General features: G+C 34.1%; 2 protein-coding genes and 1 pseudogene across 2 annotated transcripts; 1 reads left to right on the top strand and 2 right to left on the bottom strand.

Moving 5' to 3' along the window:
• The first annotated feature begins 8,988 nt into the window (after positions 1 to 8,988).
• On the top strand, positions 8,989 to 10,128 carry LOC107897599 (uncharacterized). The gene is made up of 3 exons (XM_016823095.2): positions 8,989 to 9,481; positions 9,603 to 9,654; positions 9,765 to 10,128. Exons 1-3 carry the CDS (start codon positions 9,330 to 9,332, stop codon positions 9,951 to 9,953), a joined length of 393 nt encoding a protein of 130 aa, XP_016678584.1. The 5' UTR covers positions 8,989 to 9,329; the 3' UTR covers positions 9,954 to 10,128.
• Positions 10,129 to 12,138: 2,010 nt separating this feature from the next.
• LOC107897598 (aquaporin PIP2-7) lies at positions 12,139 to 13,684 on the bottom strand. Its single transcript, XM_016823094.2, has 4 exons — positions 13,239 to 13,684; positions 12,821 to 13,116; positions 12,585 to 12,725; positions 12,139 to 12,478 (listed from the first exon to the last, which is right to left on the bottom strand). The coding sequence occupies exons 1-4, from the start codon at positions 13,522 to 13,524 to the stop codon at positions 12,359 to 12,361; spliced, it is 843 nt and encodes a 280-aa protein (XP_016678583.1). The 5' UTR covers positions 13,525 to 13,684; the 3' UTR covers positions 12,139 to 12,358.
• A 5,204-nt stretch (positions 13,685 to 18,888) lies between these two features.
• On the bottom strand, positions 18,889 to 22,063 carry LOC107895782 (uncharacterized oxidoreductase At1g06690, chloroplastic-like; annotated as a pseudogene).
• Between the last annotated feature and the right edge of the window lie 5,596 nt (positions 22,064 to 27,659).

Genomic DNA, 27,659 nt, shown 5'->3' with positions numbered 1-27,659 from the left:
AATTTTATAACTCGGTTAAATACGTTTACAAGTGTATGTGTTTTGGTAATGCCTCGTACCCTATTCCGGTGTTGGATACGGGTAAGGGGTGTTACATCGAAAGACGTTAACACAATTACATCTGCATTTGTCTAACGAAATCTTGCAGGATGTGATGAAAGAGAAGACTGTCGCTGCATTATGGAAGAGGCTAGAACAAATATGTATGTCGAAAACTCTAACAAGCAAGTTGCATATGAAGCAGCGTCTTTATGTTCATCGTTTGGAGGAAGGTGCGTCTGTACACGAACACTTAACAGTGTTTAAAGAAATTCTCTCAAACTTGGAGGCCATGGAGGTTCAGTATGATAAGAAAGATCTAGGGTTGATTCTACTTTGTTCGTTGCCCACGTCTTATTCAACCTTTAGAGACACGATTCTATATAGCCGCGAGTCTCTCACAGTTGATGAGGTTTATGATTCTTTAACCTCGTATGATAAGATGAAGTATCTTGTGGTTAAACCCAACTCTCAGGGAGAGGGTCTCATTGTTCGTGAAAGACAAGATCGGAATGCTGATGATGATTGTGGTAGGACACAGGAACGGAATCCTCATGGTAAATCTAAGGGTAGATCGAAGTCTTCAAACAGAGGTAAAACTTGTAACTTCTGCAAGAAGAAAGGGCACATTAAATCTGAGTGCTATAAGCTACAAAATAAGATTAAAAGGGAGGCTGCGAATCAAAAAAGAAACCAACCAGAAAATTCTGGTGAAGCTGATGTTGTAGAAGACTACAGCGATGGTAAACTTCTAGTCGCTTCTGTCAATAATTTTAAAGTAAGTGAAGAGTGGATACTTGATTTAGGCTGCACCTTTCACATGAGTCCCAATCGGGATTGGTTTACAACTTACGAAACAGTGTCTGAATGTGTTGTTTTGATGGGAAATAATGCTTCGTGTAAAATTGCAAGTGTTGGAACAATTAAAGTTAAGATGTTTGATGGAGTTGTCAGAACACTTAGTGACGTACGGCATGTTCCAGAATTGAAAAGAAATTTAATTTCGTTGAGTTCTCTTAATTCAAAAGGGTACAGATACATAGCTGAAAGTAGGGTTTTAAAGATTTCCAAAGGGTACCTTGTTGTGATGAAAGGGCAAAGAAAGATTGTCAAATTATATGTTTTGCAGGGTTCTACTGTTACTGATGATGCAGCTGTCGCTTCCTCTTCCTTGTCAGATGATGATATTACTAAACTTTGGCATGTGCACCTAGGGCATATGAGTGAGGATGGCATGGCAAAATTGAGCAAAAAATGACTTCTTGATGGGAAAGGAATTTGCAAACTGAATTTCTGTGAGCACTGTGTTTTTGGGAAGCAAAAGAGAGTTCGATTCACTAGAGGAATCCATAACACGAAGAGAACGTTGGAGTATATTCATTCTGATCTGTGGGGGCCATCCAGAGTGCCTTCGAGAGGTGGAGCTAATTATATGCTAACCTTTATTGATGATTTTTCCAGAAAAGTTTGGGCGTTCTTCTTGAAGCAGAAAAGCGATGTGTTTTCTGCATTTAATTCTTGGAAAATTATGATTGAAAAACAGACGGGAAAACAGATAAAATACCTCCGCACAGACAATGGCTTAGAATTCTGTTCTGATGAGTTTAATAGACTGTGCAAGTCAGAAAGGATCATGAGACATTTGACAGTTCGTCATACTCCACAGCAAAATAGCGTTGCAGAACGAATGAACAAAACGATCATGGAGAAGGTTCGATGTATGTTGTCAAATGCCAACTTACCGAAGTCATTTTGGGCAGAAGCAACCTCTACTGCATGTTTTTTGATCAACCGATCTCCATCCGTTGCCATTGAGAAAAAAACTCCACAAGAGGTATGGTCTGGTAATCCTGCTAATTATTTTGATTTAAAGATTTTTGGGTGTCCTGCGTATGCTCATATTGATAATGGAAAATTGGAACCGAGATCCATTAAATGCCTTTTTCTTGGTTATAAAGCTGGTATAAAAGGGTATAAGTTATGGTGTCCTGAAAATAGAAAAGTTGTGATTAGCAGAGATGTTGTTTTTGATGAAACTGCTATGCTACCTAACTTATCTCTTAAAGACTCTTCCAATAAAGAAAATCAAAAGCAGGTGGAGCATCAGATTAATACAGAGTCAACTCCTCAAGGCAGAATAAAAATTGAGAATAGAATTACTTCTTCACCACAATACTCTATTGTCAAAAACAGAACTAGAAGAGAAATTAAACCTCCAAAGAAGTATGCCGAGGCTGATCTAGTTGCTTATGCTTTAAATGTGGCTGAAGATATAGATGCGAATCAAGAGCCATCTAATTATTCTGAGGCGGTTAGCTGTGAAGACTCAGAAAAGTGGATGTTTGCTATGCAAGAAGAGATGGAATCACTCCACAAAAATAGAACGTGGGACCTTATGAAACTTTCTAAAGGTAAAAAGGCTGTTCGTTGTAAATGGGTGTTTAAAAAGAAAGAAGGGACTCCAGGAGTTGAAAAACCCAGATATAAAGCAAGGCTTGTTTCAAAGGGTTACAGTCAAATTCCAGGAGTGGACTTCACAGATGTGTTCTCTCCAGTTGTTAAGCATAGTTCGATTCAGACTTTTCTTGGTATTGTGGCCATGCATGATTTGGAGCTTGAGCAATTAGATGTAAAAACTGCATTTCTGCATGGAAAACTTGAGGAGGATATTTATATGCAATAACCAGAGGGTTTTATAGTCTCAGAAGAAGAGGACTATGTTTGCTTGCTGAGAAAGTCCCTTTACGGTTCGAAACAGTCACCAAGACAGTGGTACAAGAGGTTTGATTCCTTTATAACTTCTCATGATTTCAAAAGAAGTAGTTTAGACAGTGTGTTTACTTTAAAAAAAATAGTGATAGTTCTTTTGTGTATCTACTTCTTTATGTTGATGACATGTTGATAGCAACAAAAGATAAAAGAGAGATAAGAAAGGTCAAAGCCCAACTAAGTGAAGAATTTGAGATGAAAGATTTAGGACCAGCAAAGAAGATACTTGGTATGGAGATTCTCAAAGATAGAAAAGCAATTAAATTGTACCTAAGTAGGGGTACATTGAGAAAGTTCTTTGTAGGTTCAATATGCAGAGTGCTAAGCCTATTAGTACTCCTTTAGCAGCCCATTTCAGACTTTCATCGGCTTTGTCTCCACAATCAGATGATGAGATTGAGTACATGTCACATGTTCCATACTTTAGTGCAGTGGGATCTCTTATGTATCCTATGGTTTGTTCACGTGCAGATTTATCATATGCAGTCAGTGCAGTTAGCAGATACATGGCAAATCCAGGTAAAGAACATTGGAAAGCAGTTCAGTGGATTTTAAGATACTTACGAGGCACTACTGATGTATGCTTATAGTTTGGAAGAACTAAAGATGGAGTCATAGGGTATGTTGATGCTGATTTTGCTGGAGACCTTGATAGAAGAAGATCTCTCATAGGTTACGTCTTTACAATCGGAGGTTGTGCAATTAGCTGGAAAGCCACTTTGCAAACTACAGTCGCTTTGTCTACCACTGAAGCTGAGTCCATGGCGATTACTGAGGCTTGTAAAGAAGCTATTTGGTTGAAGAGACTATTTAGTGAACTCAATGAAGACCTTCAAATCAGTACAGTATTTTGTGACAGTCAAAGTGCCATCTTCCTTACAAAAGATCAAATGTTTCATGAGAGAACAAAACATATTGATGTTTGGTATCATTTTGTTCGTGATATTATTGCTAGTGGTGATATTGTTGTGAGCAAAATTAGTACTCATGAAAATCCTACAGATATGATGACTAAGTCACTTCTTATAACCAAGTTTGAGCATTGCTTAGACTTGGTTAGTGTTCATTGTTGAAGTTAAACCCTTAAGGGGTTTTATAGAAGAGGTGGAGAACTTGTTCATTAAAATTTTGCGATGAAGAACTTGTTTATTGAGAATTTGTGTCAAGGTGGAGATTGTTAGAATTAACCCGAATTCTTATTTAAATAAAATATGATGGAAAATAAAATAAAAGTAAAATTCATATAGAACTAGACTTCTTTTATTTTATTTTAGAATAAGGTTTTTTAAACCTTATTAAACTCCATCTATTTTATATTGATTAGGATAAGGTGTTTCAATCCTACTAGAATATGGCTTTACAAGCTTATAAATAGACATAGTCTATTCCTCTTGTATTGATTCAAAATTTTTTGACATAGTGAATTTTCTTCTCCTCTGCCTATGGTTTGTTTCCCGAAAGGGTTCCCACGTAAAATTTGTGTGTTCTTTATTTTATTTTTTATTTTATTTTATTTTTCACAAATAGAAATGAAACTTTATCTTTCTTACAATCTGGTTCCTTGTTATTCATTTCTACTATTTCACTCTAAATTCTTGAGAATTTCTATAGACATCAAAGAGGAAAAATGTAGTAGAGACCCTAAAGACTATGTTTATTAATCTTGGAACAAGAGACTAGAAGTTAGAAATGAAGAAAGTTGGTAGGAAAGTGAAAGTTAATGATGAAAGTGAGAAAGCAACGAAAGAGCTGCAAAGAAAAATGAAGTTATTGTCAAAAGAGTAAGTATTCATGTTAACTTTGTTTATATTTCAAAGAATTAGGTTCATATGATACAAATTGAATGTATGGTGTATGAATTTAATTAAAACAATAATAACGTAAAGGATTCTATGAGTCATGTTATATTGAAGCTAAAAGAATTCAAAGTAAGTGTATGAAAGAAAAAGATTATTAGGTTTGTATGAATATGATATGTTGTAACAACCCGATTTTCAGTGATATTTTAAAAAGTGGTTTTAAGACCATAATTCTGATGAAATACTTCGTAAAGATTATTTAATTAATATATTTACGAGGCCTATAGAGTCATATTAAATTTTGGTTGAGAAATTTTATCATTTAGATAGTTTAATAGGTAAAAAGAACTGAATTTAAAAATTGCAAAGGTTGAATAGTTAAATTCAAGGGACTAAATGGAAAATTTAACCCATGGGAAATTAGTTAGTGGGATTTGATGAGGTTATGCTTAATTAAGTGGTTTAATTAGACTTAATTAATGATTTATTAAAACTTAATTAAGAAAGTTGAAATATTTACAAAAATACCATATTGTATATATATATATTAAATTAAACCTAAATTAAAAAGGAAATTTTCATTTTCTTCTCATCTTCCCCACGACAATAGAAATAAAATGTTAGGGTTTTCATGCTTTGATTTGGTAGGTGTATTGATGCCCATTTTTAATATTTTTTTATATTTTTGAGTTCGTATCAGCTAGGTCTAGCTAAATCGAGGACCAATTTGTTAAGCTGTTAAATGTTATAAAAGTTGTCATTGATGAATGAAGTTATTTCTTAAAGCTTATAATGAAATATGAAGCTTTGTTGATAGATTAGATTATTTTGAAAAGTGATTTTTGATGATTTTAATGTTTATGGGCTAAATTGATTAAATGATAAATTGCTTGTACTTGAGGTGAAATTATTGCAAATAGGGGTTGATGTGAAGTTATAGAACATTTGGTTATGATGGGTGTTTAGGAAAATTGGGTAAATTGCATGATTAGGGCCTAATGACTGAATTGAATAAAAATAGAAAGTTAAGGGGTAAATTGGTAATTTTCCAAATAGGACCTAGTTGCATGAAAGAATTAAATTGTGTTGGTATTTTAATTGATGAAATGAAATTATTATTTTTAGATCAAGAACGTGCTAATAATCGTGGAAAAGGGAAAATTGTGGAGTAGTTCTTGTACTTTGGAATCTTCTGCAAATCAGTCCAGTAAGTTCGTATGTTTATTTATACTTCTAAAATGCTTACATTTTTGTTAACATTCTCTTAATGAATGTTGTCTCATATACTGAAAGTATGCTTTACCGAGCCATATCTATTGATCCTACTGAATGAAGCTCAATCGAGAAAATATTACTGTTAGATTGAGTGAAATTCAAACAAGGAGAAATCTATAAATATATTGATGAAAACTTAAATCGAACAATGTCCACCGAGTATACTGAATTACTAAATTGGTTGTTAATTATTGTTATAAGCTGCGTATAATGAATTCTCTATGTTTAATACTGATTAAATCTATGTTTGACTTGAAAGGTTTATTGAATTCTAAATGAATTCACTAAACTTTATTAGGCATTCCATATGGAGGAATTTTTGGAAATATCCATAAATAAAGATGCAATATCTGCATTAATGAGCAATTAAATCAAATTGATTGGAATCAAATAAAATTAGGATATATGTCCTTTTAAATCAGATTTTGTATATTTGCTGAGAAAAATAAATTTCGTGTTGTGCTAAAATAATTTAGGCCTAACATTTTGCGTCACCCACGTCATATGAGTGCACCCCAACCCCAATGGGTTTGGATCTGCACCCCTTATGCCCGAGGCAAAGTTTGAAGCTTAGTCATTTCAATTACTTTTTAAGTGGGTTCTCATATATATACACATCTCACACTTGGTATTTAACCAATGTGGTATGTAAGTTCTTTTCCTCAACAAATATTCACAAGTAGCTTACTTTGAGCATCAATTTCTCATTCATCACTCAACCGTTTTGAGCATATGATATACCGTTGAAAAGTTCTCATGGAGCAGAATATAAAAACATAATTTTATGATTCAACTCTCCACCTTTACCAATTGAGAATATGCCTCAAAGTTTCCAAAAATTATAATTTTTTCCAAAAAATGCGAGGAAAAAATTATTTTTTTAGTAGTACTACAATTAGAATTAGTTTCAACCCTATTATTAGACATCGATAATGGGAACCCAATTTTTAATTAGTAACCTCTGATTTTAAAATTCAATAGGAAAAAACAAGTTACCATTATGTGTATGTGATGCACTAGTAAAACTCATTCTAAAAATAAGTTTAATGAAAACCAATGTGGTCCACTGCATATAAAGGACGAGTTTGAATTCTCTTAATGGATTTCATTGTTTATTATTTAAATGTCTAAAGCAATGGAGACATTAAAGGAACTCTACCTATATAAACATAAGAAGTGGCATCATTTCAACAAGTAGAGGTGAGGTCTCTCTTGTAAATATTTATTATGAGTAAGATAAGCACATGTCCATATTAGTGCTAAAAATGAACAACCTCTGACCAAAATATAAATGAATAATATATGTGATGTTATTGTACTAGGAGTTGTGGTTTAATCTTCGGACACCAACAACTTCATTAGAACACTAAAATATATCTGCTAATTAATGTCTCAAATTAAGAGATCATATTGTGTGCATAATATCAATTTGTGTGAAAGTTTATAAAGTTAATAAAATTTTAAATAAAGGGGGATTGTCAGTAGTTTATAATGTTGGTATGTAATAGTATTTTTTAGAAATGTCTAACTAATTTTAATTATTACCAAATAGATGTATTGTTTTGAAAGTAACTTTTGTACGTAAAGTTATCATATAAGGATATAAATTTATATAAAGTTACTTTCAAAACAATACAACCCTATAAAAGGGTATTTTATTACAAGATACATCTATATGAAAAGATATATCATGAAAATATACACTTTTTGGATGTCTATATAAAGAACTTTTTTGTTAGCCATTTTCACTGTTTTGCTTAAAGTGTTCAGGGTTTTGTTGTATTTTGTAAGTATTTTAAAACCTTAAGAGAAATGTTCTACACGCCTCAAAACCGTTATATTTTAATAATAATTTTTCTAACAATATATTATATTCAATTAGAGTTGTTTCAAATAGAATGAACATTAATGATCTATAACAATGAGATTCAATAGTATAATGTCAAGAGTAAAATCAAGGATGATATATATAGATTCAATCACAATATTAGCAATGAAATGATAAATATTAAGTAGCTATTAAACTAAAAATTGTATATAATGAAAATTTTGGATTATTTTATATTTATGAAATTATTAAAAACATGTTAAAGTATAATTTCAATAATAAAACAACAAAATGTATAATATTTTTAAATTTATTTTTATTGCATATGCAATCACTTATTGTTTATATAAATAATGATGTAATTATTATATAAATAAAATTTTGGATTATTTGATATTTATAACGTTACTAAAAATATGTTAAGTATAATTTCAGTAATAAAATAATAATATGTATAATAATTTTATTTTTATCGTATATGTAATCATTTATTGTTTATATAAGTAATGCTGTAATTATTATTTATTTTTTTACATATTTATTAAATTATTATGCAAAATAAATTTCATTACCTAAGTGAATAAATTAATCCAAAAAAGAGAAGCACATCAATAAAAAGAACCCAAAAGGGTTATAAATGTAAAAATAATCCTCTTATGGAGGACTTTTCTCTCAGTGAATCCTAAAGTAGGGAGGAGAGTTGTGTGAAAAATGGCAGCCACCCAGCCTTAGGTGGAGTTCTAATTAAAACGTGATTCTTACAACAATCCTTATTTTATTATTATTTAAACAGAACAAGAAACAAGATCTAAAGTATCTAATTGTAATCTATACGTGTTGCAACACATGACTTTGTCTTTATCTGAGTTCGCATTAAGAATCGTATATGTATGTATGTATGAATAGGGAGAGGATTGTATGAAACAGTGACGTCACGTCATTTGTATCGCTTTCTAATAATTTTGTGTCACATCAGTACTCTTATCCTGAATTTTAAGATTTTACTTCAAAAAAAATCTAATCCAAATTAAAATACTAAAATTCAGAATAAAATCTTGAAATTCAGGATAAGAATACTGATGTGGCATAAAACTATTGGAAAGGGATACAGATGATGTGGCGTCACTATTTCATACAATCATTTCTCTGTATGAATAATGAAATTATTATATTAATTGATAATCCTCAAATGGGAGGAGAAAAATTCCAGGTGAGGAAACTTGGGCGCAATTATTTATAGGTAAAAATGAGAAATAGAGGAAAACTAGGAGCTGGAAGCCAATGGCAGCTACATATAGTCAAGAGTCTCTCTCAAGACCTTTCCTATATCTACTCTTAGCCAAGCAAAATATCTCTCTCCTTCACTTGTGCAAGCTCTCTACAACCCAATGTGGCTTTGGCTTCTTTCATCTCTATTCTCTCTCTTTCAATGGGTGGCATTGCCTGCCCAGTCTTCAATTTAAAAAGGATGGTTTATTTATTTATTTCCATTTGAATGAGAGCTTAATATTAAAGAAAAAAGAAAAACATAAAGTCACAAGTTACTGTTGTGTTTTTTGCTTGTGACTTCGAATTTCGGTTCCTTGTTTGGAGAGGAAGGCCGAATCCAAGACAGAAGTATGCAGCACTTTCCTGTTAAAAGCAATCTCCTTGATTCAGACACCACCAAGTTCGGTTTTGGAGGTAATGAGCAGCCCCTTTGCCCCAAGCCTCGTCGCCTTGGACCTGCTATTCCGGACTGTCTCAAACCACTCCGATGTACCAAACACAGGTTTGTTTCATTGATTGCCCTTTCTATCTTTTTAATCAAACATGTTCCTATTACAAATGCCCCCTTCTCTGAAATATCAGTTCATTCTTACTATTTAGTATAACCAAACCTAAAATCTCAGACAACCCTATACTGATGGGAGAAGTGGAGTTCTAAACATGATTGCCGTGAAGGTTAGTCAATATAACTTGAGAAAATATTTTTTATTACAAGGCATAGTTCAAAGAATGAAAATGGGAAATGATGATTTCTAATATCTATCTGTATACGAATTATCAAGTAGACAAGCGAGGGAAGAGAATCAAGTTGCAATGGGTGCTCGCCATCCTGTTATGGAGGGTCGCCACCAGGGAGAACAGGCAATCCCTTGGTTCATGACGTGAATTTCATTCATCAAATGGAGCTTTTCTCGCCCTTAAGCCGAGGCAAGTTTTCAGATAAATTTGGCATCCCCTCTGCCTCCCCTGTTTGAGCATTAATGGTCCACAACAGGCAACAACAGCCTTGAAATGGGGCAACTACTCTTTTTGTGGGAATTTTTGGTAGACTTTTATTTCCTTTTTCTAATTTTATTGTGGATTTTTGTTTGTAAATATCATGATTCAAATTTGAAACTAAAGTATATATATTTATATAGTTTAAATATAGATCATTCTAACACGTAAATATTGAGTATAATGATAAATATATTGCACTTTCAAATAAAGAATTCAAGTTCGAACTAATATAAAAGTTTCATGATTATAAAACTAATATAAAAGATGTAAATTGATTTCTTAAAAAAAGAAAAATAGATATAATGACTTTTTTACCCTCAAATTTTACACACAAAAAAAGTCATTTTAACTCTTCATTTCATTTTTCCTTTCTTTTAGTCTTTGAACTTGCATTTTTTTCAAATCACCTCAAAATGGATGGAAAAATTACTGCTTTAATGACGTGGCATACATGTGGGCTTCCATATGAATGACATGTCATCATTTAATTATTTTTTAAATTTTTAAAAATTGATTAATTGCTAACGTGTCATTCACATGACAATTAAAGTGTATGCTACATCAACAAACTTAAAAGAAATTAATTTTTTTATCCATTTTGTGGTGATTTGATAAAAAAAATACAAGTTTAAAGATTATAAAGGTGAAAATTAAATAGAAGAATAAAATAATTTTTTTTGTAAAATTGGAGGACCAAATAAATTATTATGACAAAAAAATATAAATGATTATGATATTTTTAAAAGAATGATCAATTTATTTTTTGATTTAATGTATTAAAATACTCATTTTTTAGTAGAGGAAATGAAACATAATTTAACTCCTAATACAAGATTTTCATGATACTTTACCAATTTAATTAGAGTTAATTTGATGTTTATAAATGTATTATATTATTCACGACATTTGAAAAAAAAATGTGAAGCCACGTAATTTATTGGGTGCCAAGTAATATTTCAATATCATCATAAAGTTCACATCGTCTCAAAGAATGTTAAGTTCATTGCTATGTATACCTATATATGTGTGAGTATGTGTGTTCTTCTTTTGTTTTTTTTCTTGGACAAGTGGAAAATCTTTGGTTCAAGTTCATTACATAAGGGGGAAAAATATCTGAGGTTAATGGGAAAACATTTAAAGTGCTGCTGACCTTTTTATCTCATTGATGTAAAGATGAAGCATCCAAATCACAATAGATGAGAGAGGAAAGGTTTTAGGTAATGCTGACATTTTTGGAGGCCACTTTTTTGACAATGTGCACGGAAATAGTTAGTCAAGATCCTACCGTAGCTTGTGGAACCTCACTAGGCATGCATGGAAATGTTGGGGAAAGACCTCTTCTAAGCTATTCCAACTTTTAAATATATATATCTATATATATTAGATTTATGACGTAACCGTGATTTGAATAAAAATTTATATTTATTAAAAATCAAATGATATTTTAATTATAATAATAAATTTAAAGATTGATATGCATGGTGTTTTTAATTAAAATTTCATTATAGATAAATTTATATTGATTCAGGAAATTCGGGTACTATATAGGTAGGTTGTTTAATTATATAGAGCTTTTATTTTTATATACCCATACTTGTGGAAGTGAAGTTGACTGGTGACATAAATCTAAATATTGTGAATGGTTGGTAGACTTGCACCTACACATTCAACTCCTAATTTAATAACCGCACTTCCGTCATTCCCCAACATTGCATATATTGTATTCATTAAATGTCAAATTAACATTCAACTCCTAATTTAAAATATGCTAAACTTAGGCATGTGCGGGTGAAAGAGTATAATTTTATAATAAATAATAACAAAGGTTTAACTTGGTATATTTTGCAATTTATTGTGTAAAAAGATATAAAAAAATTTTATAATTTATTTAAGAATATTTTTACTATTTAATTGAGTTGGTGTTTGGTTGGAGTGGTAGTATTGATTGATGTGAAATTATAGAATGAAAAGCAAGCCCTAATTTTACGCCATAGATAAATCCTAGAGTACCCAAATGAAAGGGCAAGTGCGGGGCGTCTAGCCAGGTAATGCTGTCTTCTAATGCAAGAAAATGGGTTTCCCCAAGGCTTCATCTGCCTCTCCATTTTGCGAATACAATGCATGCAAAAAAGAAAAAAATAATAAAGAAAAAAGTAGGAATGTTCAGCATGTCGATGTCGATTCATTAATTATAAAAGCCTGGTCGTGGCATTCATATTTGCATACCTACTCCACTGACTTTTTCCCCCCCTTTCATTCAAGAATCATCCAACAAGGCGGTAATGTTACAAGTGACTCACAAGTGCCAACACTGAGAAAAATTAAACACAGAATATTATTTATTACTTAGAGATAGACAGCATCTAAGGAGACGATGAGGTTAATTAGTAGGGCTGCTGCGGAAGGATTTCAAAGCTTTGATGGCTGTAGCTCTCAGTATGTACTGATGATATGCTGCTGCGGCAAACGCTCCTATGCAAGGGCCAGCCCAAAATATCCACTGTTTTTTATCACCGCCCAAAGAAAAACAAAGTTAATATTCAATCCCCATCCATATATCACAAATGGTCAAAATATAATGTTGGAAAATGAAATTAACTATAAACCTGATCATCCCAGGCTTTTTCATTGTTATAGATCACAGCAGCACCAAGGCTCCTAGCTGGGTTTATGCCAGTGCCAGTGATTGGAATGGTGGCCAGGTGAACCACAAACACAGCAAATCCTATTGGCAAGGGAGCTAACACCTAAATTAACCCACATCCAGAAAACTTAGTTTACTTATAACATCAAAATAAAGTTTCAGAATAAAGACTAGCATTTCTGCTACTGTAATACTCACAGGGACGTGGGAATCACGTGCGCTCCTTTTGGGATCGGTGGCTGAGAAAACGGTGTAGACAAGCACGAAAGTGCCAATAATCTCGGCTCCCAAAGCGGTACCTTTTGAGTACCCAGGAGACACAGAGTTGGAGCCGCCACCTAGTCTATTGTAGGGGTGCTTCATAAATGACTTTGCTAAACCTGCGCCACAAATAGCCCCCAGGCACTGCGCAACCATGTACGCTACCGCTCGAAACAACGAAACCTTCCGGGCCAGGAACAACCCCAACGTAACTGCCGGATTAATGTGACCACCTGTTTAAAGTTTAACCACAACTTTACATTTGATGCACTCATGTAAATGAATTATCCTATATATGTAAAGCATCAACGACATACTCCATTAAAAACGTAAGGCAATTGGTTTCGGTGAATACCTGAGATTCCGGCGGTGCAGTAGACGAGAACGAAGATCATGCCACCGACAGCCCAAGCAATACCAAGAGGACCGACACCTTCACAGAGGCCTGTTTGCTTTTTGTGACCGATGACAGTGGCAACTAAAATGTAAAGAAACAAAAGGGTAGCAACGAACTCAGCTAGGAGAGCTCTGTAAAAGGACCAGGACTTAAGCTCTTCCATGTCCAACAAGCGAGCTGGTGGGGGGTCTACGTAATCCTTCCCATGTAGCTGTTGAACTTTGCCATCTCTACTATTTTCCATGGCCGCTACCTATTTTCCTACTACCTTGGTTAATTTTGCTCAAACCGAGCTGCTGATATGCTTTGCTTGCTCTTGCAATTAAGGCTAGGCAGTTTTGATTTCTTTCAGAATAAATAAGCTTTTTTCTACAAACGATAATGTTAGAGAGAAAATGGATCGCGTTGCATTTACAGCTAGCATGTGACAGAACAATTAATGCCCGATAGTTTGGGTTGTTGGCAAAGCCCACCTTGTGTGCCGTCTAATCAAAAGGTAACCAAGCCTGAAAGTTTGTTTTTTTTTTCACCGAATCACTCTTCATAAAATGGAAATTAGAAGCAAGCCATTCTTGATATTTCTCTTTTGATTTGCAATGTAGATCTCGACTTTACTTCTTCCCAATAAATATTTCCAAGCTTTCTAATATCCTCTACCAAACGTTTAACACAGAGAGGAAGGCGCGTCTCAGAAGTGTAATGCTATTAATTCACCTAAGAGATTATGTCAGCAAGAGAAATCGAGGGTAAAATTTTATGAGGAATATGAGGATTCAGTATGTGACAAGAAAGGAAAAGACCCTATAGTGGTGACAACAACTGGATTTGAAGTTAATAGAATTATAGTTGACAGTGGAAGTGCCATAGAGGTCTTAATTTGAGAAGCGTATTAGAAGATAGGGTTGAAAGAGCAGACTTTGAAAAGGGCGATCCCTTTATATGGCTTCGCTAATCATCCGGTTTAGGTAAATGAGTGCATCACCTTACCTGTTACTCTTCGGGATGACAAGCACACAACTATAGAGTATGTTTAGTTTTTTGTGGTGGACCACCCTATGGCTTACAATATCATTTTTGGGTGCTCTATCATGCGGATGGATAGAATGATGATTGCCACATTTTGTATAAAGATTAAGTTTCCTACCAGAACGAGGGTGGGATTCATGAAATTTGATCAGCGGTTAGCCAGGTAATGTCATATGTGTCAGTTAAACAGACTTGTAAGCAGGAGCAACAAGGTTAGAGTTTACAGCAGATAGAAGTAGCTAGTCAGGTTTTGGATTTGGATAGTCTGGATGTTAGGAGCGAGGAAAGAGTTCGCAAGCTAGAGGCAGCAGAGGTAATGAAAACTTTGCAATTATTTTATGATAACACAGAGAAGTTTGTGAGGATTTCATTAGTGTTAATGGAAGAGGAGAAGAGGGACTTAACGTAGTGCTTAAGGGAAAGTTCGAATATTTTTGCGTGGTCAACGGCAGACATGCCTAGTGTAGATCCACGGGTGATTGTGCATCGGCTGAATATGTGTTCTGAAGGCAAACAAGTTAAAAAAGAGAGAAGAAGGTTTGCTCCACAAGTTGTGGAGGCTATTAGACATGAAGTAGGGAAGTTACTTTCGGTAGGGTTTATTAGGGAAGTGGTGTACCTTGACTGGGTATCAAACGTACTCATGTTGAAGAAGGCTAACGAGAAATAAATGATGTGTATTGATTTTACTAGTCTCAATAAGGTGTGCTCAAAGATAGTTTTCATTTACCCTTAATTGATAGATTAGATAGTTTTCATTTATCCTTAATTGATAGATTAGTGGATGCTTGGCAGGCCATAGGTTCATGAGCTTCAGAGATGCATTTTCAAGGTACAACAATATTTTTATGGTTTTGGAAGACTAGAATAAGACTGCTTTTGTTACAAATGAGAGTTTGTTTTATTATCGAGTTATGCCCTTTAGGTTAAAGAATGCAAGAGCAACATATCAGCAACTGGTGAATAAAATTTTTAAGGAACATATTGGTCGCAGCATCTGTAACATCCCAAGATAGGGCTTGGAAGTTTGGACTTTGCAAGCAGGATGTTCGCTAGTGGTATGGTGAACTGGTGTTTACCAAAAGACTTTTAGCAGAGTTAGCTAGTAGGTTCGACGAACAAAATATGCATAAATACGTGGTAAGGAATGTCTGCCAATGTTTAGTGAATTGGGGGTTCGTTAGTTGGTTTAGCGAATTGGGATTTGCCAGTTGGTTGGTGAGCTAGGGTTCGCTAGTTGGTTTGGTGAACTGGGGTTTGAAAGTATAAGTTGAGTTATACTTGAATTAGGAAGTTGACTTATTTTCCAATTAGAACGACTATCAATGCACGTAACTTTTTCCTTAAGTTAAGTAAAGTATACTAAGAGTACTAAAACACTTAGTGCCTATAAATTCAGCCCTTCTCCTAAAAAGTTCTTTCATCGATTTTTCTTTTTGTCAAGTCTCTATTCTGAACCAAAGATATTAGAAACCAAGGTAAGCTTCTATTTTTCCAGGGTTAATCGTCCAAGATACTAGGTTCGCTCGTATGTTTGAATTTTATGCACTTTGTTAAGTAATTTATGTTTATTTATGTATGTATGTTGTGAACCAACCGAACCATCTACCACTAAGGAAAATGGAAAAGAAAAACTTGTTTAGATTCTCAACTAATTGGTAAGTGTTCAAGAATCGCCATTTGTGTACGAACCATTGTGTTTTTTAAGAGCTTAGGGTTTTTTTTTAAAAACAAAGTTGCAAGAGTAAGATTTTCTATAAAATATGTATCCAAGATATGTGAATATGCTTTTAAAGATATGTTTTATGCGTGCTTATATGCGAGCTTATGTTTTAAATATTTTAATATATGTTTTTAAAACATGATTTTATAAACTGTGTTTTTGTGAACTTTTATGCGAGCTCTATGTGAAGAAGTATTTTATGCGAGCTTCTTATGTGAGCCTATGTTGGGTATATTTGTATGCCAAAGGATTGTGAATATTGACCTATAAGTTCTATGATTTGGGTGTTGAGGCCCTAGGACATGTGGAGAGATAAGGGAATATCCAGCTATACTCAATTCAAAGGGACATGTTGGTGTACAAGAGAGTGTTTAGCTTTTTGCTACACTTATGGGACATGATAAGGACTCTTTGAGTCACAAGTGAGGCGATATAAGGAGATCCGCTTTTCCAACAGATGTGACAAGTATAAGAGCATGTAATATGTTCAGTATAATGACAATAACAAGAACAAGCAAAAGGACTTGATAAGTACGTAAATATGTTTTATGTTTTCTTACAAAAACAAAGCCAAGTTTTTAAGTATGATTTCCAACAAGCACATGTGAAACTGTTTTACAGAATTATATGTTTTTTTGAAAAGCAGGTAACTGTGAACTAGGTCTTGCACATTCACAACGAGCCCAGCTCGCGAAATGGTTTTCAGACTAAGTTTTCATTTTAACTCCATATTTTAAGCATACTATGATGTTTCCTGTATATTCATTGAGTTCTCAACTAACTCACCTATTCCTCTATTACTTCGTAGGTAAGCAGATCACGGAAGGCAGTGGCGAGGTGATTGATCCAAGTGAGGCTGACCAAAATGGATACCAGCGAACCCTGGGAAAAGGCGATGTGGTCATTTGCTTGAGATTAGTGATATCATGATCAATGGCTTTGCTATTTTTGCTAGACTTAATTTTCTTAAGATTATTTTATTTACGATTTTGCGAACCATGAAGTAAAACACTTGTTTGTTTGAATTCCTTTTAGTATGAGTAAAAGTTTTAAGTTTAAGTACATTTCCTTTCGTGCATACCTGTTATATTCTTTAAAATTTGACTAAATATGATTTAACCCTTATGCGAGCCAGTTTTGATACGAGGTATCCATGCATGTGACTCATGTTTGTTTGCGACCCCGAAATTACATGTGAACCCTTATTAGTGAAAGCTTTACTTGTTAGATAACCCAAATAATGTATGCGAACCCTTAAATGTATGGCCTTTCTTGTTGCAAAGCCAGTATTGCATGCAAACCCATAGAGTTATGTTATTATGAAAACCTATATTGTTGTGTGAACCTTAAAATTATGTTCTAAATACTTGTGTATATTTTTTCGAATATGCAAACCTTAAAATCTCTATTATTTACTTCATATGACCCCTGAAGTCTTTACTATTTATTGACATGCAAAACCTTCTTCTTTACATAGATTTTATATGCTTACATGTTTTACATTTCATGCATGTTATTATGACATTTCGCTACATTATGATAACTTAGCACATTTTTATGTTGTAAATATGTGATGTGTTGGAGGTTAGATTGGGAGTTAATAGAGAGTCACTTCGATGTGGCTAATGTGGCACGTCAGATCCTGGTAGAACCAACTCGGTCGGGTCTAGGGTGTTACAGTATCGAGGTTTATATAGATGATATGTTAGTGAAGAGTACCATTTTAAGGGGGCACATTAAAGACTTATCTGAAGCTTTCGCTATTTTGTGAACCTATAATATAAGGTTAAATCCATGGAAATGTGCTTTTGGAGTACGAACAGGCAAGCTTTCGCTATTTTAAGGGGGCACGTTTGGTTCGCTGTATTGGATTAGAGGCGTATTGGATTAGAGGTGTATTGGGATTAGAGGTGTATTGGATTAGAGGTGTAATAGCTAATCCACTGTTTGGTTGAATGTAATGGAATAGAGGCGTAATAGTAATCTTGTGTTTGGTTGAATGGAATAGAGGTGTAATAGCATAATGAAAAAAACTAAAATGACTAGAATACCCTTAGCATAAATTTGTTTTGGTAAATGATTATTGTTATTGTTATTTAAATTATAATAAGATTATTATTATCAATAATAAATAATTTAATCATATTTAAACATAATTATTATTAAATATATTTTAATTAAAATATATAATTTAATAAAATTCTTAATAATTAATATTCTTATATTAATTTACTCAAATCATAATATATGATACTGTAAAATATAAATTAACATAATTATTATTAAATATATTTTAATTAAAATATATAATTTAATAAAATTCTTAATAATTAATATTCTTATATTAATTGACTCAAATCATAATATATGAATTGGACCAAGCAAACATACATTGTATGGCTCAAAAGTAGAAGACAAGAATTTTATTTATTTATTTTTTAATTTGGAAAATAAATTTTTGTTTACTAATTTGACTGTTTTTTAAAAAAAGTAAAATTTATAAACCAAGAAATATATCATTTCTTAAAAATTTTGAAATTCATATCGTAATTTGTTATTATTGTAACTTTCAGAAATAATAAATTGGAAATCTGGTTGACATAACTTTGACTTCTTATAAAGCATTCAAGGATGACTTTTTTTGGGTTTGAGAGATCAAATTATTTGTTTGATTTAAAGAAATGCATTGCCTAAAACATTATATTCAGTGTTGGATTCAATTTTTATTTAATTAAAAAAAACTTGGGAAATGAGTTTAGCTAGCTTAAGCTATTCCATGGCTGCTTATGAATCTTCTATATGCTAAAGCTTATAGATTTGTACGATGCCATAAACAGCTCATGGTTTTGCTCTTCAGAATTGGAGACAAATGTGTCCTTTTTAAACTTTAATTGATTTTTTAAGTTATACATTATAATAAATGGTAAGGCTTCTAGGATTGAATTTCTTTGACTGGACTACCACAAAGATATACATACATTACATGGTACTATTACAAACAGGGTGGGGAGAGAAAGAGGAACCATTACTCTCTTTTTCTTTTTTTTTTTGTAGAAATCATTGCCCCACACACCACTAGTAGACAATTCCCATTATCTGATCCCATAAATTGGGCATCAGAATGAACACCCAAACGATGAGGCTCAAAGGAACCAATACTAGAATATGAGTTATTCATTCTATGTTTAACATTCAAGAATTAAGTCAACCTGAATCGGAGCAAAAAGAATTACAGCTTCTCCACAGGAAAACCGGTAACAGGACTTATCTCCGATGCCAGTGACCGTAGCTCATCCACTTCTTCGTTGCTTAGTCTCCAGCCAAGGGCACCTATAAATTCCTTAGCTTGTGCAGCATTTTTGGCTCCTGGGATTGGCACAACATTCTCCTGTGCTATTAACCAGTTGAGCACCACCTGTAGTAAAAAAAGCTCATTTCATAAAAGATCTCAGCACATTTTAAAATACCCCATCGAGTAGTTGCAACTCGAGATGAAAAAGTATGAGAATAAAATAGCCTGTTTCCACCTATTTGTGACAACTTCCAGATGTGTATCTAAAAGTTACAGGGGAGATGATACATAGATACCAAATTAGGATAATGCCATCAAAGAGGACTTAAAGCACTTGCGAAGCTTTGTGGTTTTTTCTCATCTCATTGTGATCTTAGTGCATGACTGCATATGTTGTTTGGTCGAGGAATGGGTCATGGAAATCAAATATACTTTAAAGAAGACAACTTCTGTACCAATTATTTCACCAACTTGAGCCAAGATTTTCCCAGCTGGTGTAGGCCATGATTATGAGGTTGTTGTAGACGGACTAGTGTCCATGGTTGTAATTAAGCTGAGTCACATATTGTGCAATGAAAAGAAAATGCCATCCAAGCCTAATGCCTAAAGATGTTGGGTGTCCAATGGGCAGCACATGAAATATCGAGTTTCTAATGCACTTGTCTTTTTGCTAAGTGCTATTAATATGACCATAATATTGAAGCAACAGATCTATCAACAGATTTAAGCATATATATATATATACAAGCAAAAGAACAAGAACAAACCTGTGTTGGAGTTTTCCTATAGTTCCCTCCTATTTCCTTAATTCTGATAAGGAGAGGTTGGAGCTGTATATTTAAAAAGACCTTAGCAATCAAGTCTGAAATTAAAATTGGGATACGAAATACTCAAGAGACATACCTTAGTTAAAAACTCCGGAGTGTAAATCCGGCCTCTAGGTCCAGATGGCGGATTTTCTGGTTTATATTTCCCGATAAGGGCACCTGAAACAAAGATATGGCACCCTACTTGTGTTAAAAAGAATATATATGCCAGACTCAGTTTATGCATTTGACATTAGTTCTTGTTTCCAAACTCTGATTATTTAACTTTGTGTACTACATTCCACCTTCGGTGAGATTTTAAAGTAACACCGTTGTCCTCAATGAAATTCAAGACACATACCTTCCCAGTAGAGTTTCAGAATTTTCAGCACCTAAGGCGAGCTGTGAAAAAGGAATCATCAACGATATTCTTCCATAAATAAAGTAAATAAATTGATTTATAGATGATCTCGTGTTTTACCGGAGAGCCATAAACTTCAGCTGTATCGAAAAACGTAATTCCGCAATCAAGACTTCCATTGAAAGCAGCCTTAGCAGCCTTCAATTTCTGATCTGCTTCCACAGCAAGTACAAATCAATCAGATATGCAGAAAGCATAAGCAACAAATGCAGACCAAGAGCTCCACATAGAACATTCTCAACACATCACTTTGTGGCAGTTGTACAAATCAAATCTAACACTAAACCTAGTAATTGGAAGAAAACAATAAATCAATAGTTCTAATCCAAGAACCTGCCAGTATACAAGGGATACAAATATATAAACTTAATTAGAGAGAAAAAAGAGAGTAAAATAATCCAAAATCTAGATATCAAACAACCTTTTAACTTTTGAACCATACAAACACGTTACACAAGCAAGAAAACGCTGAATTACATTAAAATATTGGGGGGAAGAGAAGAAGAAAAAACCCATTATTCTGTTATTTTCATTTTATGAAATTACTTACACAAAACACCATAAAAATAAGCAAAAAATCAAAGAAAAATGAGCTGAAAAATGTAAAAGTTTACCATCCCATTGAAAGTTGTTCTAGTAACTGGTGTCACCCCAAGACCATGCTCCGATTCCGAGCCTTGTCACTTTGAGCTCCGATCCTCCTAACTTCAATTTGTCTTCTGTATCTATTTTGAGAGCAGCGGTAGTGGCAAAATCCTCGGAAGCAACCGCTCTTATTCGGTTGGGTTTCTTGCAACTCAAAACTGAGAAACAGGCACTGCTGACATTCATGGCCATTGATGATATTCCTTTGGAACTCAAGGGCAAATTCTGTACAAGCAATTCCTAACACAAATAAGATTTTATTTTACTTTTCAAAACAAAATATAATTATTTATTTTTGCTGAAGAATTTTTATATCCAGTGGAAAGTAAAGTATCCACAGAAAAATTTCAAGACACGTACGTAGTTTAGCAAGCATCCACAGGAATGTTAAATACAGATAGCCATTAAAACTCAGTACAGAGAGAAGAAGAGAGTTAGAACAATTACAAGATAATTGAGAGCAAAAGAGAGTTAGAAACCTTTACCTTTCAGTAGCAGTAACACCAATTGAGAGCAATGGAAGGAGTGACACAGAGAAAAAGAAAAGAAAAAGGTCGACTGGTTGGCAAATCGAAAGAGTGACTGGTTGTAAAGAAAAAGAAAAGAAAAGGTTGAGAGACAGAGGAAGAGGCGAAGGAATGGGGAAGCCAATCGGGAGGCGAAGGTAGAACGAAGGTAGAACGAAGGAAGAGGCGACGGAATGGGGAAGCCAATTGGGAGGGTAAAATAGGGAGGGTAAACGATGCAGCACCTAATCTGAGCAGAAGGGCTGTATTACAAATCGGTGGTTTTCACCGATTAGATCTGTATTGTATTACACGCGTATTAGAAACACATTCAACCAAACGATGGAATAAAGATGTATTAGGTGGGGCCCACCGATTAGGGGTGTATTGGCTATGCCAATACACCCAACCAAACATAGTGTCAATGTTTAACAAGGAGGGTGGTTGCACTGAATAGGTTCGTGTCCAGAATAGGTTCGTGTCCAGAATGGAAAATAAATGTTTAATTTTCTTCAAGACATTAAGGACTTCCTTTAGTTGGATAAAGGAATGTCAAGTTACTTTTGAAGAACTTAAGTCGTATCTAATGTTTCCACCACTTTTGATGTCACCACGAGTAGGAGAGACTTTTTCTCTTTATTTAGAAACGTTTGAAGAAATAGTTGCAGTGGTCCTGATCAGAATAGAAGGGGTTCTCCAACTCCCTGTGTATTATGTTAGTAAGGTACTATAATATGACGGGCAAAAATGTTCAAAGACAAAAAAGCTCATTTTCGCTCTAGTAGTGGCATCTCACAAATTATAACCATAATTTCAAGCTCATCTTGTAACGGTTATGACAAACCAACCCATCAGGGACATATTGTCTAAAGTTGATACTTTGAGAAGGATGACCAAGTGGAAATCAAACTAGCAGAGTTTGGAATAAAATATGCTCGGCGAAAAGTAATAAAAGCTCAAATCTTGGCTGACTTTATGGTAGAGTGCTCTTTTGATAGATCGCTAATCCCTACATTTAACTCATTAATTTGAGATACTATTACTTGCATATATAATATAATAACATGTCGCATTGATTATTGAAATTTTATCTAATAAATATTCACTTCACCTTATGATATTTCATTACAATTATACATTAGGTTCTAAATTTCTTTTTCTGTTAACTATACAAGACGTAGTTCTTAGCTTACCACAGGGACAAAACAACCCAACAATAAAGCCAAAATGCTGGACAATATATTTAGATAGCTCAACAACAAAGAAGGGATCAGGAGCAGGTGTCCTCCTTCTAGACCTTGATGAGAATGAATGGCAATACAAGCTCTCCTTCGGCTTCCAAGCGTACAACAACGCTATAGAATATGAAGCACTAATTTCTGGGCTACAACTAGCCTGACAGCTAGGTGCAAGGAAGTTGTTAATATTTATCGATTCTCAATTGGTAGCGAATCAAATGATCGGAGAGTATAAGGTAAAGGAGCCTAGTTCAAAGAGATACCATGCCATGCTAGTGAGTTGGTCACTCAATTTAATAAAGCAGAGGTCTGACAGTTATCCAGAATAGAAAACACCAAAGCTGATACTTTATCCAAGTTAGCTTCCTCCATTGTCATAAAAGAAAGAGCGAAAATTTTGCTAGAGCATAGAGTACCCCAAGTTATGACAACCAGCATGTACTTGATTTAAATCAAGATCAAACATAGATGACTTCCATTATTCAACCTTATAAGGAGAAAATCAACAATTAAGAAAAAAAGAGTTAACCAAGATGCAACATAAAGCAGCGATGTATGATACTATTATTCATATTTAACACATTTTCATATTTAAAGATTATCTAGATTTCATTCAGCTAAAATTATTTAAATTATCATGTTAGAAGGTGTATTATATAGAAAGGGTTACTCCCAGCCATTTTTGAGATGCCTCACTCCTGTTGAAGTTAAGTATGTCATGAAGGAGGTGCATGAAGGAGTATGTGGCGATCATCTAGAGGGAAGATTGTTAGTCCAGAAGGTTCTTAGGCAAGGATATTATTGATCAACCATATAGAAAGATACTCATGAAATGGTTTGCACTTGTGATTCTTTCTAGAAACATGATCTAGTACATCGATCACCAGCTAAACCCCTACAAATAATGTCTGGTCCTTGGTCGTTTGCAGCATGGGGGATTGATATCTTGGATGCATTTCTAATTTTCGTAACTCAAAAGAAGTTAATAGTTGTAGTTGTGGATTATTTTACTAAATAGATAGAAGTTGAGGCCTTAGCTACAATAACAGAAAGACAAATACAATCTTCTGTCTGGAAATACATTTTCTGCAAGTTCGGCATCCGACGTTTAATCATAACAAAAAATGGAAATCAATTCTAGGGAAAATTCAAGAGCTTCTATATAGACCTACAAATACCACTCATCCAAAGTTTTGTTAAAGCGCCCCAAACGAATGGTCAAATGGAGACAATGAACAAGAAAATCCTAGCAGCTTTAAAGAAGAAGATTAATGAAACCAACGGTGCCTAACTTAAAGAATTGCTAAGAACTATATGGGCCTTAAGAACATTTCTTCACACAGCAACTAGAAAAACATCATTCTCACTGGTATATGGTGCCCAAGTAGTATCCCTGCTGAAATAGGCTTACGATCCCACAAGACATCTCATTTTGATGAAAATTTCAACCAGGAAGCCATCAGATTCAATTTAGATCTTATCGATGAAATCAAAGAAGCAGCAGAAGTTAGAAGCGCTTTACAAGCTCAGAAAGTTGCTTGATATTATAACGCCAGAGTAAAAACAAGCATTTTCACGTGGGCAATGTAGTATTGAGAAATACTGAAGCCAGTTTATTGACATCATAATAAGGAAAAATAGCTCCAAACTGGGAAGAGCCTTACAAAATTGTGGAGAAAATAGGCTTTGGAGCTTATAAGATAGCAAAAATGGATGGTCCTGTTCTTCCTCGCACATGGAATGCTCGCAATTTGAAAAGAATACTATGTACGAAGGTTTATCTTCTTTTTCAATAAATTTACGATTTTTAGAAATTTTGTTTAATTTTTCCAAATAGGAAATATATTAAACAATTTGTTGATTTGCGATCATGACTGATATTATTAAGGCTCGCTGATTTATGATTACAACCTAAGTTTATTGATTTACGATCATAAACAATTCCATTTGAGTTAGTTGATTTACAATCACAACTCCATTCAAACAGTTTGCTGATTTATGATCACAACTAATATTGTTAAGGCTCGTTGATTTATGATCACAACCTAAGTTCATTGATTTATAATCATGAACAAGTTCTTTTGAATTAGTTGATTTACGATCGCAACTCCATTCAAATAGTTTGTTGATTTACGATCACGACTGATATTGTTAAGGCTCGCTAATTAATGATCACAACCTAAGTTCATTGATTTTCGATCATGAACAAGTTCTTCTAAGTTAGTTGATTTATGATCACAACTTCATTTAAACAGTTCGCTAATTTACGATCACGACTACTATTATTAAGGCTTGTTGATTTATGATCAAAACCTAAGTTCATTAATTTATGATCATGAACAAGTTCTTCTGAGTAAGCTTATTTACAATTGCAACTCCATTCAAATAGTTCACTAATTTATGATCACGACTGATGCTATTAAGGCTCATTGATTTACGATCACGACTAATATTATTAAGGCTAGTGGATTTACGATCACAACCTAAGTTCATTTATTTACGATCATGAACAAGTCATTTTGAATTCGTTGATTTACAATCATAATAAATGTTTGAAGAGTTTATTGATTTAAAGTCATAACTATACTAAACAATTTATTGACTTGCAATCAGTAAAAGAAGTACATTGGAGATAAGTTGCTTAAAGTTTAAAACATAATAAAAATAGTCTTTTCATTTCGAAGTGACATGCCGAGATACAACGAATATAAGAGAAGGAAATTAAACATTGGAATTCGAGTTATCAACATCCACCCTTGTATCTTCACTCTCACCTTTCTCAGAATCTACAACGGGAGAAACACTAGCCTTGATAGGTTCATCAGCCACAAAAAGTCTACTTGAGTTCTTCCACACTTTAGCGAACTCTTTCCAAGTAGGACTCGAGAGGAAGCAAATGTTAAAAAAAAGTTTAGCAGCTGTGAAATGACTCAAAGCGTCGAGGTTTACCCTTTGAGCGTCAAAAGGCACACCAACAACTTGGGAATGTAACAAAATGTTCGACTTTAACTCTGGAAGATAGTCCTGAAAGTTTTGCATCGTCTTTCTTGATACTTCACCAAAGCTTCATCATAGCGCTTTTCCTAATAAACCATATCAATTTTTGTTTCTCATCCATGGCTTCCATACTTTTCTGAAGGCCAATTTTTTCAGCTCGAACCATAAGAACCTCCTCATGCAATTGATCCTTGGTTTTCTCCAAGAGCATAAGGTATTCCTCTAGCCTCCTATAATATTCCTCTAATTTCTTATATAGATTGCGAGCTTCCCATAAGGTTTCTTAGGTGGACTAGAAGGAGTACTCAAGTTTTTTCATCTTTATTTCTTCCCCATCTATACTTTTCGCGAGCCCCAAGCTAATAACTTCAGTTTTCGCAAGAGCAACTTGCAAAGACAAGACTAGCTCTCTCAAGGATGGCCTTTTGGTAAAAGAAGATGAAGCAGAAGGAGAAACATATTCCTTGAACTCTTGTGGAATCGATTCTTTCCATTTCCTCATCACTTCAACAGGGTAAAAAGGAAACTTTTTCGCGCTTAGTTGATCGGGCCAAGTAAATAAGGTGTCAACTTCACCACTAGTGGATGCCAATTTTAGTGAGCCCCCAAGAATAATAGGTTCTACATTCTGGATTACCCCAAACGTGCCTCCAGAAAATGGCCTCATAAGGAGAGGAGGCACTAATGGAGTAAGGGCTATAGTAGCAACTGTAATAGTCGTCGAAGGTGTCATACGATCTTTACTTTTCTTTCAACGAAGCTCGCACATTTTTTGGCATATCTTTTTCTTCACTGCTCAGTACAATATTAGTAGAATCAACTGTTGTCATTTGCCTCTTTTGAATACTACCACCTCCCTCCCCAGAAGGAGCTCCTCACACATTCTGCATAAATGACTGTACATTTATGTATTGTCGATCTCTCTCAATAGACTTGTCGATTCGGTTGATGGTATAGACTCCTCACCAACTTGAGTTGTGCTTGCATTACCAACAGGTTTATAGTCAGCACCAAAAATATTTATAGAAGTGCTTATGCTACCTTCTTGAATACCAGTAGACTTGGAAGATCATGAACAAGGCTTCAATTTTCAAAATGTATAAAAATAATTCCTAGGTTTCACTATTTTCCTTACAAGAATAAGCTCGAGTTTGTTAGTAGCCTCGTGTGGCCATGCGAACTCTACAGGTAACACTAATTGAGTGTCCGCGCCATTTCGATCATCAATGGGTCGCTAACCATTAGGACTCAAGTTCAGAAGGCAAAAGTGGAACATATTCCTAGTTGTCAACACTTCCTCAAGTTCCAATATGTGACTTTTGTGAAACCTCGCAAGTTGAGCCCACTCTACTTCGTACTAAATTGGTTACTTCCGCATACAAGCGGTTTTGTTGGGGATAGACCATTTGATAGGAAAATCAAAGCCTTCCCCAAATTTATTTTTCACTAGCATATATTTGGAAAGATTTAAGCGAAGGTTAGATGACCAATTTAAGATAATTGACTTGTATCATTAAGGATGAGAAGGCCTAACGTTCCTTCCCGATTGCAAGCCTTTAACTGGTAGAGATTTTGAAAGATAAAGAGCAATAGTGCTTCGTTTTGATGATAACAGTCTATGAAATACGCGATTGTGACCCACCACGAGAAACCAAACAATTTTCCTAGGGCTAATCCTTATTCTTCCAGTAGGTGGCAGAAGAATGAGTGAAGTGGAAGTTGAAA

This window comes from Gossypium hirsutum, chromosome A10 (genome assembly GCF_007990345.1).
Source record: "Gossypium hirsutum isolate 1008001.06 chromosome A10, Gossypium_hirsutum_v2.1, whole genome shotgun sequence".
Classification (NCBI taxonomy): Eukaryota; Viridiplantae; Streptophyta; class Magnoliopsida; order Malvales; family Malvaceae; genus Gossypium; species Gossypium hirsutum.
Note: the sequence above shows the minus strand (reverse complement) of the source record. Positions and strands in the feature narration are given on the sequence as shown.